Source organism: Drosophila teissieri, chromosome 2R (assembly GCF_016746235.2).
Source record: "Drosophila teissieri strain GT53w chromosome 2R, Prin_Dtei_1.1, whole genome shotgun sequence".
Taxonomy (NCBI): Eukaryota; Metazoa; Arthropoda; class Insecta; order Diptera; family Drosophilidae; genus Drosophila; species Drosophila teissieri.
Window position 1 is genome coordinate 16,023,179 of NC_053030.1, and position 16,227 is coordinate 16,039,405.

General features: G+C 46.2%; 1 protein-coding gene across 1 annotated transcript in view; it reads right to left on the reverse strand.

The window, feature by feature from the left end:
* The window catches only part of LOC122612401, a 44,156-nt gene extending 27,929 nt beyond the window's left edge, over positions 1–16,227 (reverse strand). The window contains exon 1 of the mRNA XM_043785987.1: positions 16,094–16,227. Coding sequence (XP_043641922.1) covers positions 16,094–16,159 — 66 coding nt within the window. The 5' untranslated portion in view covers positions 16,160–16,227. The remainder of the gene's footprint in view (positions 1–16,093) is intronic.

Sequence of the window (16,227 nt, forward strand, 5' to 3'; positions counted from 1 at the left end):
GATCTGGAGAGGATCGGGCGAGGTTGGGCGAGGAGGAGGAGGAGGAGGAGGAGGCAATGCGCATCAATCGATGATATGATGAGCTGACGTTTCGGGTTGACGTTTGCTTGTCGTCAATACGTCGCCTAATAACACGTCGCAACAGGTAGTCCCCGAACATCAAGCATCATCGTACGGACAGTCAGACGGACAAGCGGACAGGCGGACATACGGACGGACAGAGGGACAGACGGACAGTCAGGGATTCTGATTGCGATACAGATACAGATGGGGCTGATGGAGCTGGAGATGAATCTGCTGGCCGAGAAAGGAGTCTCGCTTTTCGGGGGCTTGATGGAATTTCATCAATTGCATGAAAAATATGAAATTAGTTTGGACTCAGTTTGGTCCCAAGGAAAGCAAAGGCGACCAAGAACCGAAAAACCCCATTCCATTCCAGTACCTGGCCACTGGCCACTGGCTACTGGATTTTTAATGTGTTTTAATCATCGACAGCAGATACTCCTTGCTGGCTAAATTGTTTTTGCTCCTCTGATCCTGCCACTGATGTATGGCACATTCCACTCGGGCTATAAATCGTGGTTGCGCCTGGCACCATGGCGCTGTCTTGTCCTTGGCCAAATATCATTTGATTCCTCAGCCAGGCATTAATTGTTTTTGCTGCGAGTGCTGCGTGATGCGAATGACTGATCAACTGCAGGATGGATAGCGATGGTTTAGGGATAGCGATCGGAATTGGGATCGGGATCGGGCTGATCGACTGATTGCTGGTGAGAATGAGCTGCAAATACTTGTCCCGCATTCGATGGGAATTTTGGAGCAGCTGTGGATAAGCTCCTCTATCGTCGCACTCTTGTCAAACCCCTTGTTCCTGTCATGTTCTCTGTCAGTTTGCTTAGCCAGCACACGCATTCTGTAAGTGTTGATCACTTGAGGCAGTGAGCACACTGATTGGGGATCTCTTTGCTGTGATCTTAATCGTCGGAGAACTGAAACTGGGGACCGCCAGCTTATACACTCAGAAAGAAGCTATATAACAGAATTTTAACTATTTATGATCATTGGTTTTATGGGTAATAAACTGATGAATAAGAAGCTAGAATGAGCTCATATACAGAACTGTTTCTGATAAATGGTTCTATGCATTTTGGTTGGTATGGCAATTTCCCAAACTTGACGACTAGATATATAGTATGTTTTCCTTGAAGTGCACCCGCAGATTGACATTCCCCACCGTCTGAGATTATGTCCAACTGGTCCGTCTTCTTTTTTGCTTATCGGGAGGAGCCTCGCTGCCATCCGAGACATTACCATTTCCATTGGCCGAGACTCTGGCTTTTTTTCTGGCCGTACGATTGGGTGTTTGGCAGCGTTTTTATGCTCTTTTCTGGGGCCGGGCCCCTGTTATTAATTATCATCGTCAGCGGGAGGCGATCAGTGATCAGCGACCAGAGATTCACATTTCGCATTTGGCGTTTCGTGTTCGGCAAATTCCCTAGCGAGGGAACTGAATGCGATCATTTGGAATTCGGCGCGTAGAAATATCATTTTCGTGTCTCTGCGCTTTGTGATTTCTCTGGTTTCGGTTTTGGGTTTGGGTTTGGGTTTTGTTTTTGGTTTTGGCTTCGCGTCTTTTTGCTCCTCGTAATTTGTATGAGATTTTTGAAATTTTCGCTGACTTTTGCCATTTATGTGTGTCCCTGCTGTCTGGCCGCATGCCTTGTGTCCTTAACGAAATTGTGATTAAGTGTTTCAATATCGAAGTGACGAAAGGCAGCAGAGAGGCAGACATGGCCAGCTACCATCTCAACGATGGCGAACATCGTTGCGACGTGCAAAATAATTAAAAATCAGCGAACGTTTTGCCAAGGAGCCCTCCCCCCTTTTTGGCCCCCCCCCCCCCTTCCCGTCTTAACCCCCTTTGCCCAACGGCAAGATCGACGCCCGCATCGAGTTGGCGAGTGCGAAAAAACGCCATTTAAAGATGCCACAAAGCCGCAGATAAGCAGAGACAAAGTGGGAAAGGGACAGACAGCTGGCTGGATGGTTGGATGGTTGGATGGCCCAAACCGGTTGACAAAATACGCCGGACTTGGTATGCGATCAGTTTGAGCGATAGCCAGATCCAGACTCAGACTCAACTTCAGCCCAGCCAAGCCGAAGCAGAAGCCAAGTCGAGTCGAGCTGAGATCGCTAAAGAATTTCTGGCCAAATTACGAGACGGGCAACAGCTACCCAGCTACGCGGACATTTAATTATATTTCATTTCATTTTATTTTAGTGCCTCGCTGAGGGCTTTTTCGGTAATGCTCGCTGCAGCGAGTGCACTCGACGCATTAATGATGACTTTGCCCTGAATTGCACAGGCCTACACTCAATAATAACAATAATCATAAAGGGGAGAAGCTGATGCAGCAAAAGGCAAACGCAAAGGCAAAGGCAAATCGCCAATTGGCAATGGGCAATGGCATGTACGAGCCATCGCGCGGAGCAGGTCCATGTCCATATCGTCCATGTCCAGGTCCATGTCCATGTCTCCATGTCCCCATGCCTTGATTATGCGCGCGTTCCTTCCAGATCCTCCAGCCTGCAACCTCCTCTCACTCCTCGTCCGTCCCGCAAGGTCCTCATTATTTCTACTCGTCCAACATCAATTTGAGATCATTGCTACTGGTGGTGCTACTGGAGGCACTGAAGGTACTGGTGGCTACTGGGGAACCGAGAGGCCGCAGCTCAAGTAAACTGGTAGTGCAACTGCTACTGGGGAGAGAAGGTGTCGAGTGCTTGAAATGTTTTAAATACAAAAATTAATAAAGCTCTCTCGTGCTCACAATGTGTGTTGGCATTTTCCATTCTTTCAATTACCTGCCCTGAGTATTTCCAACCTCCCCCCTCCCCTTACACCAAGTGAGCTGGGCAAATTATTAACTTAACACTTGATGCCCACTTAAATTGAACGGCAGGGGAATAAAAAGCAGCAGAATTTATCGGCTTTTAGTGCAGATTATAAGTGTAAAATCTAATTGTAAGCGACAGAAAATGTATCATTGTAATGGATTTTAAAATATTTCATATATTTTCAAAATTCTTTCAAACCAAAAAGTACTTTCCTAATCGAATTAAATTTCGATAGTTATCTTGAGCAGTGCCAATGTCCATAAATACATCAACTTGGAATGCGTTTAAGCCAGCGCTTCTCGTTAATCCTTTAATTGCAGTGGGAAGCACCTTAACTACCTGCCTGTTCACAAAGTTGGCATTACAGTTGGCCAAGTTGGCCGAGTTGGCCAATAGCCCAAGGTGGTGGATAATTTCAATGTGTCATTTACCATCGATCAAGTAACAGCTGACAAAGTTCCTGGAGGACCAAAAACAGTTAACGGAAGAGTAAACTGCAGTGACAACCCCGCGTTTAATTCCTCCTGTTTTTTTCCCCCCATTTTTTCTGACAACATCCTGGCCTATGTAGGTGCCCTTGCCAATGCCAAATGCCGGGTTCCGAATGCCAAATTACAATTTCAAGTTCAACATGCCGGGGCGGCATAATTTCCTCGATGCCAGCCCCTTTTTCCTTTTTCTCCTTTTCCCTGCGGCTGGAAAAACTCGTTCATGTGTGACCTGACCTGGCTATCATCCTCTCGCTCACTCGATGCTAACTGTTTCTCATGATCCTTTGTCTGCGCCCCTTTGAGTCCGTGTTGCGCTTGAGGAATTCCTTGCTCCACAAATTATTACCTACACATATGCCAGGGGACACTCCACTGTACTCGTTGTATGTGTGGGTCACTCCAATTATAAGTCAATTAAATAGGTTAAAAGTTAGAAGTAAAAAAGAGAAAGAGGCAGAGGAAGCGCATTTAGGGGACACAATTTTGTCACGGCCAAATGAGCAGGAGGCAATTTATGGCCAAGCAGTTCACCGTTTGCAGAAGGAAGAGGCTCGCCGTATTTGGGTCTCATTCCCTTAGGCACAGCTTATGCAATCAATCGCCTGATGCTGGGCAAATATGTTTTATTTATCAATCAATAAAACAACGCCATGCCAACGCCAATGCCGAGATTCATGCAAATTCTAAACTGATTCTCGCGGACAATTGCCCCATTGATCAATCATTTAAGCGACCAAGAGCAAAGCAATCAAGTGATCTGTGAGCCTAATCGACACCGAAAGATGCACAGCAGCAGCATCGGCAGCAGCCATCAAGTGGCAGCAAACGATTTTAATTCAATCGCACCAATTAGGCCAGAGGCGCCCCCAAAACGTATTTGCCACCGATGCCGATGCTGATGCCGATGCCGCCATATGCTATATGTATGCCACAAGCTCAATTAACCGAACTATCTGTAGATGTAAATAATCGCACTGCGGCTTGACAATTTGCGTCACAATGCGACCCAATGCCTGGGTTTGGGTTTGGGAGCCACTGGATGAATGGAGCTCGAGCCAAGGAATGCTCGAAAGCAAAGTTCAACATTTCGTTCGCTTCGCTCACTAATCTGTCGGGGTCAATCGATGTTAAGTAGAATCACGAATACCAAATTAATTGATGCCGTTGATATGTGGCTGCTACCAGTGTTCGAATGCCTGCCACAGCTACCAGAGCTACCAGAGCTCCCAGCTCCAAGAAGAACTCTCTCCCCGATGATCCATCCCATTCCATTCAACTTTTAAAAGGGTGATGATGATGGGAGCTACCGATCGCGAGATGTGTGTCAATCTGAGTGAGTGCGGCTCACAAAGTCGCATACGCGTCCACTTCTAGCGAGTGTCAAATGGGTAAATAATACTCGGTTCATGTTTTGAATTAATTTTAATTGAGATTCATTTGTAAGCAATCAGTTAGATTGCTCCGTTCAGCTCTGCCAGCTTACAGATTCTGCGCACAAGACAATCGCGCACGTACACGTATGTATCTGATGATGAGATTTCGTCGATTCAGATGCAGATACAGATACTTTCGATGTGTTGTCAGTAAGGTAAGTAAGCTTAAGCTATAATATTGGTGAGTTTTCATTACTCAAGTTAGCTAATTGATACTTATGGCGAACATAATCCGTTTAGATCAGTTAACTGCTTGGCTATTTCAGAGTTTGCCAGCCAATTAAACATTAGGAACACCCCTAAACGCTCCCTCACTAAACGCCGAACTAAATGCTGTCTATCGCTTGATGGTTGTAATTAATAAGACACGCCAGCAATCATAATTGAAAACATGTCTCTTAGCGCCGAAAGCCTCGTAACAGCAACACGTTGCAACTTGCTGCGGGCACCACGAATGAGGGGCAGCTAAGGGGGGCTTAAATGGGAATGGGGACCCAGACCTCTGTGCCTATATCAAACAATCTTAAACTTAACAAGCCACAGAACACAAAACACTCCCCCTATTTGTGGCCAGCCCATCGCCCGGCCACCTTATCCCCCCGCCCGCTCCACTCCACTCATCGTGCCTCATCGACAATTGTTTGACTTTGCAGCAATGTTGCAAGCTGCAAACTGCACTTGTGTCATGCGTGCGTGTGTGTGAGTGTGTGTGTCTATTAGCAAAGACAGCTAGGAAAATACCAGTTGCCGTGGCAAGTTGCCACTTGCTGATGTTGATGCCAGTTGCCAGTAGCCAGTAGCCGTGCTGCAGGTTGCAGGTTGCGCGTTGCACGTTGCACGTGAGACGAGGCGAAGATAAACAACTACTGCGGCCGGAACGTGCGGCCAGCCAAATGCAATTAAGCTAAAAATGTGAAAAATATCCCCCAGCGTTACTGCAGCAAAAGTGCATGGATAGACACATCCACACAGTCTGCGAGATGCGGCAGCCATGTCTGCGCCTGGAAATGCTAGACCCTCGGTAAATAAAAATGTAAATGATGTCTGCACCGCTCTGCTCTGCTTTAAATTGATAAAACTGGCGCATCTGGGGCGGAGTTGCATCGGAAATGGGGGAGGTCGTACACCATATAGACTTTTAATTGGCCTAAGTCGTTGAGATGTACGGCGTGGATTAATTGATGAGAGGCTACGATAAGTAACAACAAAGTGAAATTGATTTTACAAACAAGCTGCAGCTCCGTGTTCAAACCAGTTTCTAATCCCTAAACTCGATTCCAAAGGGACTTGACTCCATGCGATGATCCCGGGATTCTCTAATCCTCGAGGTAAACAAGAAGAGGGAATGATGAACAACAGAACCCTAGGTACACACATTTCAATTGCCCAATTTGGACAGCTGTGCGCCGAGGCAGCCGAGCAGGACCTTCTCCTCGAGCAGCAGCAGCAGCAGGAGCAGAAGCAGGATCCAGCGATATCCTGTAACTGCAGTTGCGTCGGCGTTTACTTTGACATTTGGCCCAGTGCATGTGGCTGGCACCTCGAGGGATCCTGTAAGCGAGGGAAGAACAGGAAGCGGCCTCAAACTGCGCCAGATAGCCGAGAGCCCTACTTAGATAACAATTGCAGAAAGTGCATTCGCAATGAACATACGTACATAAGTAAGTGCAGCTGAGACGTACTCGAGTGGAAAGGGATGCCCCTGGTTATGTGTGTCAAGGGCAGGCGCCAAGGAAGCGTTCAAGAAGCACCAAACTTGAGGGGCGACAGCCAGTGTCCAGGAGACCTGCCACGATCCACAGCTGTCGCGGAGCCTCGAGTCGGGGTCACACCCACCGCCACAGGACAATCAGCAATAAAAACGGAGTGAACGGCGAACGGCGAAACGGAGCGACCAACGAAAGGGAAATGCGACAGAAAACCGCAAGCCAAATTGACCGGAAGCTCTTATTAATTTGCTATTAGCCATAGACAGACAGGAAGTTAACTTAATTTGTGTGGCTTTGGCCTAAACAGACTGGGCAGCCACCGAAAAAAAAGAGAATAAACTCACAACTCAGAGCAGACAGTGGCTAGAAAACAAAACCGTTTCTAAACAGGATGTGAGCAGGACATGTGAGCTTCAAACGGAGTAGCAGCGGTGCAGTGGAGTGGTAGAAATGCAAGTGAGCTTTTACCGTTAGCGGTAACGAAGCCTGATTAGATCAGCCAGGACAAAGGACAAAGGACTAAGGACACAGAGGCAGGGATATGCGGCTCAGACGTCTCCCCATCGGGGTCAATTAAAATGTTTGCTCCAATTGCGTTAGGTCACTTTCCGTCTCCCCCGCTTTCACTTTTCAGCGATATCCAGATGCGGGGATGCGGCCAAAGAACCCCCAGACTGGAGATCCAAAGTGCGCGATATGTGGCACGGGAATGAAAAGAACAAAAGTCGTTAATGATAAGAGACCAAATGACGTACAGCCCCTCATTTTTTTCGAGGGGGAACCGATTAGGCATTCGGAAAGACACACACACAAGACTCACCTTGGACTCGAGTGGAAGTATTCCCGTTTTTATTGCCACATCGAGACAGGAAGCACTCGGCAGCGGCACACAATGCAATGGGGGAAGACCTCTAGACAATTGCCGTTCCACAAATGAGGTGCGAGCTCTCGATGGCGAGATTATCATATCAGGGCACACATCGGATGTGGAGAGCACCCTCATTCAGTATAGGAAACAGCAGTGTCCTACTTCTGCGAGTCCTGCCGCTGTCACTGCTCCTGCTGCTGCTGCTGCTGCTCCTGCTTCAGATCCAGATCCAGAAAGTGAAACCTGAGGTCTGACAGGAAGCCGGCAGATGAGCGTGTGCCAACTGCATTCCGGTTTTCGCAAGCAGCACGTGCTGTTCACAAAAAAGAGATGGGTAAGCAGCCCCACCAGAAGCTCTCGCCAAAAGATACATTTTTATAAAGCTAACTATGAGTTTCAGGGGAAAAACTTATAAAAAAATAGCTATAGCCCTGTTTCAATCCCTTTAATTCAACTGAACAAAATAATCGCAATATAAAAAGTTGTGGGGCCATAAAATAAGTCAAACATCCTGATGCCATAAACGCAGTGCAAGGGCTGATGATTTTTTCCGCACTTCTCCGGCAATTGCGAATAATGATTTTACGCATCCGATGACAGTTCTGCGGCAGGCGCAAACTTTTGTTTGGCCTGATCGGCTTAATTATTCGTAGACAAATGGCTGTTGCCATTCAGGGAGTCAAACGTAAAAAAAAGTCAATTAAAGAGCGGGGGGGAGCTAATGCCGCGGGGGGTGGCGGCGGCGTAGGATATGGCCAACTGTCGGCGGACACGCGCCAGCATGGAGTTGCAATTTCCGAGTTATGCGTGCGAAAATGTGGCATGGCCAAGTGGAAACTCTGAGCGGCAAGTGGCAAGCGGCAAGCGGCAAGTGGCAAATGGCAAACGGGAAAGCAGAGGATGGCGAATGGAAAATGCGGCACCTTGCTCCGTCTGGCGTCGCTTTTAATGCTTTTCTTGGTGTGAATTAATTTTATTGCCTAATTGTCTCTCCACGCCACATGTTGAAACTATTAAGCGCATTTTAAACAGGCCCAACTATGTAAGTTTATGGGTCCTTCTCCTTCTCGCGCGGATACGCCCCCTTTTTTTAAGGCCCTAACGCTTCGAGTTTACGATTGCGTTTGCTGGGTAATGTGTTTTCCGAATATATTTACCGCTCGCCAAACAGTTTTTGGCGACAGTTCTGCTCTAAACGCTGGAATATGTCTTTATTTTTAAGCGGAAAACGTTTTCCGTGCCCGAAAATCGGCAAACAGGAAATGCTCGCCGGGAAATGTAAGTATTCCATAGAATTTTTAAGTAAAATTCTGAAAGGTGTATCTGAGAAAACATATAGGCAATTGCTCAAAGGAACTATGAAATGGTTTGGCACTTCCTCTTCAACAATATATTTTAAATTTAATTTTCATTTTGAAAGCTATATCTTCAGCCTCATCTTTATGACCAAATAGGTAGCTAGACTATAACTTGCTAAAATGGCTATATTTATGTTGAAAAGCAGTATGGACTGATTTCGTATTCAGCTAGCTAGATTGCAATTTTGGGACTCCCGCTTAACTTTTCGTTAATTAGTTGCCGTAGATACAAGATACAGTTTGCATCCAGCAGATACGTATCTCTCGCATCGCCCGGGCGTCGTTTCAGCTGTTCCCAGCTGATGGCCAAGTTGTCTAGGACAAGTAAGTCACCCTCACCTGTTTGCATTGCCATAGCTACGGGGATCTGGTAGCAAGGTGCCTCGGTGCCTCAGTACCTCATTTTTCCTATGGCCAGTTTGTCGTTTCCCTCGCCCAGAATGTTTTTTATTTTCTACTTTTATTAATTGCACGTGGGGGGGACCTTTGGTGGTTGTCTTCTAGTTTTTTTCCCAGTTGTTCCTATTCTCCCTGCCAGTTCCTTCCCTTTTGACCGGTAGTGCTGTTTTCGTTGTTTTTTCTCTCTTTATAAATATATATACATATGTACTTTTCTGACTTTCCTCATCGCGTTTTTCCTTAGCGCTTCCCGCTCACTTTTTATTTTTTTTTTTTTGCTTCCTTGGCACAATGGGCTGACCCACACACACACACACGCACATCTGATCACTTCCCCGTCGGCGTTCGCTTAGCTCGATTCCGCTTCCGGTTCCCTACTTTTGCCAGGTTCCCCGTTCCCTGTTCTCTGTTCTCCAGCGGTTTTTTAAAGGCCTCCCGATCCTGCAATCGAGTGACACAATTTCTGTTTTGTCATCTGCCCGAGAACGCTTCCTCTGGCCATTGTCATTAGCCTCCTTTCTACATATCTCTTAGCTACCTCTGATGATCGTGGCAATTAGGTGTGCTCCGGTGCGAGTTCTTGTGCGCTGGAAAGGCAAATCCATTGTTCGGCCGGGGCACAGCTCACATAAATTATGGGATAATCCGACATAAGCGTATTTCCATGATCTGCTCGAGGCCCGCCGGTTTACAGCCAACGACTGAATGAGTGAATGAGTGACTGAGTGAATGAATGAATGCACAACTGACTGAATGAGTGATTGAGTAACTGGTGACAACTTCCTGCATGCCCTCCCACTGCCTGTGATTAGTGTTTGGTGCAATTGCTGCCTCGTTGCGGCGTGTAGATTAGCTGACACAGAGTATCACATGGTAGTGGCCCCTCTTTTAGCCTGGATTAGGTTTGGCTAACACGCAAAGTTTGGCCAGGTTTAGATGTTTGGATGCATTGCATCCGGCGTGTGGGCAACAAAATACGATGACACCGATAAGCGGCTACCGCCGTCTGACATGCGAGCCACCCACTTTCCACCTGCAACCGCTTTCAATTTGCACAGGAATTGATTTGTATTTCTTTCACCTTTTTTTTTGTTTTTGAAGGGGTTTAGAAGGGGTTGGGGGACTGGTGCCAAGCACGCAAGCAATGCGATTTGGCTTGGGTCATCGCCAGTCGACACTCGACTTTGACCCCCAAAAGATGCAGCTGCTGCAGTGGACAAAAGGGTGTGGAGTGTGTGTGAATCAGCACGCCCTGCCCCCATTTGTGTTTCACGAAATCAAATGTGAGATTGCCTTAATTGTGTGTCTAATCAATCAATTGCTGTTTACTCAGCGCCGACTGGGAAATTTTTGGGGGCGCTTCATTATATGATAGCACTGGGTATTTATCGAATTCGGTTCTCCTCGGACTTGCGGCGGTTATCTTCCCGAAACGGTCGCATAATTCCCAGATTAGATTAATACGGCGACACTCGATACATGTGTTCGCATAACGCTGGTCAGGCTTTGGCTTTCGGCTGCCAGGCAATGGAACTGGAAGTGGGACCCTTGGCCAGTGGAAAGGCCTCCGATAAAAGGCAAACACAGCAATTTACACATTTAGATATTAGCCATTAGCCACAAGTAGGGCCCAAAAGGGGGTAAGTATGTAGTATGGGGAATTGATTAGATTTGGATAAAAGGCGGCTGGTGACCCATTGTATAGATTAAACTGGTTAATGATCGCCTTTATGACGCCGATTAAAAGTGGTCATACCATATGTGCGTTTTCTCAGGCCGAAAGGAAGGAAGTCTTGGGAGGAATGGAGGGGCACCATTGATGCAGACTGATAAGTGGATTAGTTGATCACGGTAGCCAGGCCGGCGATCGCCAATAAATCGCTGGTAATTTGAATCGATCGGCGGGGCAGGTGGCTTATTTTCCCGCATTCGCATTCCGCCTTGGCCGGCAAACTCGAACTAATCCCCTGTAAGATGTCCACACACACACACCGGCCACTTCCTCTCGCCATTAGCCATCGCCCATTGCCCATCATGGAGCTGCCCATTGCCCACTGCCCACTGCCCACAGCCCATTAGCAGCAGGAGCTGGTGGTGGTGGGGCTGGAGCTGGAGCTGGGGCAGATCTCCACTTCCTGGGGAGACCGAGCTGATCGCGCGTTCGTCGTCGCTGTTAATGTGTGACTTTTGCTGTGTTTTTCAACGACATTAATTTTGTGTGTTGGATCTTAAGCCGGATTTAGTTAAGCAGCTCAGCGATCGGGCACTGAATGCGATTCCAGACGGCATCGGAATGGGTATGTGTATGTGTATGTGTTTGGGTATGTGTATGTGTATGGTCGCTCCAGCTTTGGTCACATTTTGTTGGGACCGCTTAGGAAATATAATCCCTTTTGTCGATGCCGGGCATGATCGCCGCTTATTTTACTCACTGTGCCGGCGATCACCTGTTTTTTTGGTTTCGGTTTTGGTGTCGGTTTGGGTTTTGAGTTTTGGTAGTGGTCGCGTCTCGTCGCGGATCGCTCTTTATAATGTGTCGCACATTAGTTAGCAGTTAATACTTTAAATAAGACGAGGTTACCGACTCTTTGACACCGGGCTTCATACAACAAAAATGTGCTCGGAAGCCGATTGTCGCTGTGACTTGTAGAAATCACCGGCTGCTGTGGCGGCTTATGATTTTCAACGGGGCGTATTAGTGATAACTAATAAATCTTCAGCAACGAAAATACCTTCATGTAAGTCCCACATCATCGTCATCGTGATCAGAACCAAAGTTTATAATCACCGAATTGCCTGCCTATATATACAAGTTTATATATATATACAGACAGCCACATATTCATTTCATTTCCACTTGTCTCCAACCCACTTGTCATAATTCTCAAAACATTCGAAAATTTATGTCCGCCCGAGCGCAGGAATACGGATTTGGGCGGTCCATATATAAATAGTTGCAGAGGGGCTGAAAATTCAGAATTCTGAATTCAGAATTGTGAGTTCCGAATTGAGAAGTCGATCTCGTATATCTACGGGGAACAAGCTAAATCCACTAATTAAGAATGAAAAAGGTGACAATGGGGGAGGCAGCACTCATTCGGCAGAGATGATGACTTTCGAAATGCGTAAATTGTATAAAATTCGATTCTCTGGCCGTGTTTTGTCACTGGCTGTGCATTCCGATTAAGCTGAATGACAAATGCCCAAGCAAATACTCAGAGACGCACACTCCTCCTCACTGCCGCCCTACAAATTAATTACCCAAAGTTGTCATTATCATTCGAACTTTTCCGTTTTTTCCATGTTTTTTTTTGTTGTTTTGTGTTCAGTTTTTTCCGTTTTTTGTTCGGCTTGTATTTTTATCAGCTTTCGGTTCGCCTTAAGCTACAAAGCCTGAACCGCTTTTATCGCAATGTCTTACAAATCGTTTTATCAAGGTGTCATTAGCTATGAAAGAACAACAACAATAACAGTAACAGTAACAACAACAATAACAAAAACCTAAAGGTGTTCTATGATAAGTGCAGAAAGGAAAACCTCGACAAGTCGAACACGTTTCGTTGATTATCTGAGGAGCCGTGGAGGAGGAGAGAGCTGCCCGAGCGGCGCCTTTGAAAGCGATTCCGAATGGGGAATCGAAACGGCGTAACATGAGCACCCCCCAAAAACAAAAAAAAAACAACAAAAAAAAAAGCGATCAGAAACTAGTGGGGAATTGATTTAAGGCCGCTCTGCAAGTGCCAAATATCGCCATAATATCGAAACTGATGAAATAGAAATGCTATGACAGCGTGTAATTAACCTCAAGTGTTTTCCCTGTACCAGAAGTACACGGGTACTTGTCGCAGCTTTCAGCTTGATTGAAGCGAAACTCTCGCGCACTGCGGCCCACAATCGAGATCGAGAGACACGATCTGAATCTGAATCTGTATCTGAAAATGTGTCTCAATCTGTATCTGAAACTGAATCGGAATCTGTATCTGAAACTGAATCGGAATCTGTATCTGAAACTGAATCTGAGTCTGTATCTGAATCTGTATCTGAATCTGTATCTGAATCTGTATCTAAATCTGTATCTGATTCTGTATCTCATTCTGTATCTGAATCTGTATCTCATTCTGTATCTGAATCTGTATCTGAAAATGTATCTAAATCTGTATCTGTATCTGAAACTGAATCTGAATCTGTATCTGAATCTGTATCTCAAAATGTATCTGAAAATGTATCTGAATCTGTTACTGAAACTGAATGTGAGGCCAAGACCGGCGACTTATGATAATAATCATTATAAATTATTATAATCCAATCGGCTTTGAATAATTAATAAGTACGTTTATATCGCCTATATGCGAACTCGGCGAAGGCGCATAATCGGCCCGTAAAAAGCCCCAAAGCCGCTCAACTGACAGCAGATCGCCAAAGCGGAGTGAGAGCCAAGAGCCAAGAGTTGAGAGCCAAGAGCCCGCTGTCGAATGAATGCTAAAAATGTGTTACAATCAGGTAGCACTAGCAGCCAAGCGGCTAAAGAGATCAGGAGAAACTGTCAGAAGAATGGAACGAGGTGTTAGCTGGTAATAGTAGTGGTAGTGGTGGTAGTGGTGGACCCAAACCCCAAGGAAGAAAAGAAAGCCAGAAGTCAGGAGGCGGCGGCGGCCACAACGACGACAACAACAACAACAACAGGGCCACAAAGATGACAAACAGTTTGGACATTTATGAGCGGCATTTAATGGACATTTGACTACCGGAATTTAACGAAACCGAAAACGTGGGAAGGCAGACGAGCAGGGGGCGGGGGAGGGGTGCTGGAACCAAAGAAAGGGCAAAGAATGCATTTGATTGGAGCTGCGATTGGATGCGCAGCCGGATTAACCACGATTACCATTAGTCTTGGGCAGCGAGATCGCTGGGGAAATGAAACGAGCCAGAGGAAATGAAACGACTTTTCGATGATCACGAACACGGGGTGAGCAGGAAGCAGCGACGAAGAAGATTTCAATTAATAAATATTCCATTATCTGGACTCCTAAGGCCTTCCACCCCTTCCAGCCGCATAACACTTTCAGATTAGACAAAATCGAACCATTTATAATTTATAAGACGGCCTATCTGACTGCTCAAACCGCTCAAAAGGCAACAACCAGCCAGGTGATCTAACCGGGTGTGAAGAGACGGCATTATCTGTTCGCCGAGTTTCGGTATTCCGATATTACGCCCTTAGAAAAAGCCCGAAACAGAAATTATCACAACAATAAAGCTAAATGCTTTATAATTAGTTTTGCCAGGCCAACAAAAAAAAAGAAATAGAAACGGCTCACAGTCGCACAATATGATTTGCCATAGTTTTGTGAAAGAACTCACATTTATTTATGCCCCTCCGCTGACCATTCTGGTTTATTATCTGACTCCCGACCAACTTACGCCGTCTTATCTTAATCCCATTCACTAAGCATATGCGTCGACACATAAAACTGTCAAAAAATAATAAACGAAACGAAGCGGCGGCAAAGCCGAAGTTTCGAATGCTCTAGCCTAGATCTGATTCCGATCTAATCGAAATAAAGTATTTCAAGACCATTACATCATCGCATTCGTTATAGAACAACTCCAAGGAACTACATTTATCTGAAATATGCCAAGAATTTGCACTTAGTGCCGTTTCAGAAAAAGCAATCCCTGAGGATCTATTTATATGAAACCGATACTAGGTTCGGCAAGTATGCTAATCTCAATCCATCGCTTAAAAAACTGAAATTATTCCCAGTGGCAAGGGTATGCGAAACCACTCTAAGCTGTTTGTTTTCGATGTTGTTCAGATTTGGACAGTGCTATAACTCTTGTGGCATGATTTCGGCTTAAAAACAATGGCGGTGGGTCCCCAGCGAGATTGGGATTTGTTAAATATACAACATAGAGACGTTTTCGAAAACCGACTGCAAACGAAATCCATAAATTCTTGGATTAGTCACCCGCCCATTTTTGGGCGTTTGGGTAACCGATTCCGATTCCGAGGCGATATCAATGGGCTGAGCGGCAAAGGCAGAAGTCAGACCGCCGAGCCAGATAAATAATAATTACACTCACACAACATAATCAATTATGTCTGCTAATAAACCACACACACAAGCACACCCAGATATGTGGACATGTGTGTATGGGTGATCCCCTTTCCACTTTTCCCTGAGAGAGGGAGTTGGACTGGACTAATCACGCCAGCATGTTCATAATCAATTTTATCGCACTTATTTGGATTAATTGCGATATCAGTGACAGGGGCGCTCGATTCCGATAAAAAAAAAAAAAAAATGAAGAGCGGCGCACAACGATGACGAGACATGTACTCTATGAGGTGGGGGTGCTGACAATCCCCACCCGTAAGCCCCATTCGATATCTAGGTTCGTCATCGCCTTATGCCGAAATTACCAGCGTTTGTAAAAATTACCGTCGGGATTATCTTATCTGTCTGCCAAAAGCTCCCTCTCTCTCCCTCTCTCTCTCTCTCTCTCTATTAGAGAGCCCAGAAGTCCGGAACTCGGCCCCAGTTTTGCGCTTGGGGATCGGCTTTACAATGCAATTAGTGAACGGAGAAAGGTAAACAGTTGGGGGAGGGGGCTTATCGCAGCCACGATCTCGAAAATCTCAGCCGATAAGGATTATCTTAATCTGCATAAATAGCGAAACGAGCGCATATCTACACGGCCCTTATCACCGCAGCTTGGCCATATGTCGTTTGGCCGATTTCTTGTTTGCGCCCAACTGATTCATTTGGGTGGTAAAAGTGGGGGAAAGCCAGGGTATCTGACTAATGACTGTATGTGTGTGTGTGTGTGCATTGCCGCCGGCAAAGCGATCTCGCTGGCGATGATGAAATCTCACCGTATGACGATATCTTTGGGATGCGTATGGTATCTGTGCGAGATTGGGGGCTTAACTCACCTGCTGACCGGCATTGGCGGCCACCCAGGCCTCGGCAAAGGTTTCCATGGCGCTCTGGAAGTCCATCTCGCTGGCGATTCAAAGTTCTAATCACTGGAGTTCGCAGTTCACGTATTTCTTTTATGGCCTTTTTG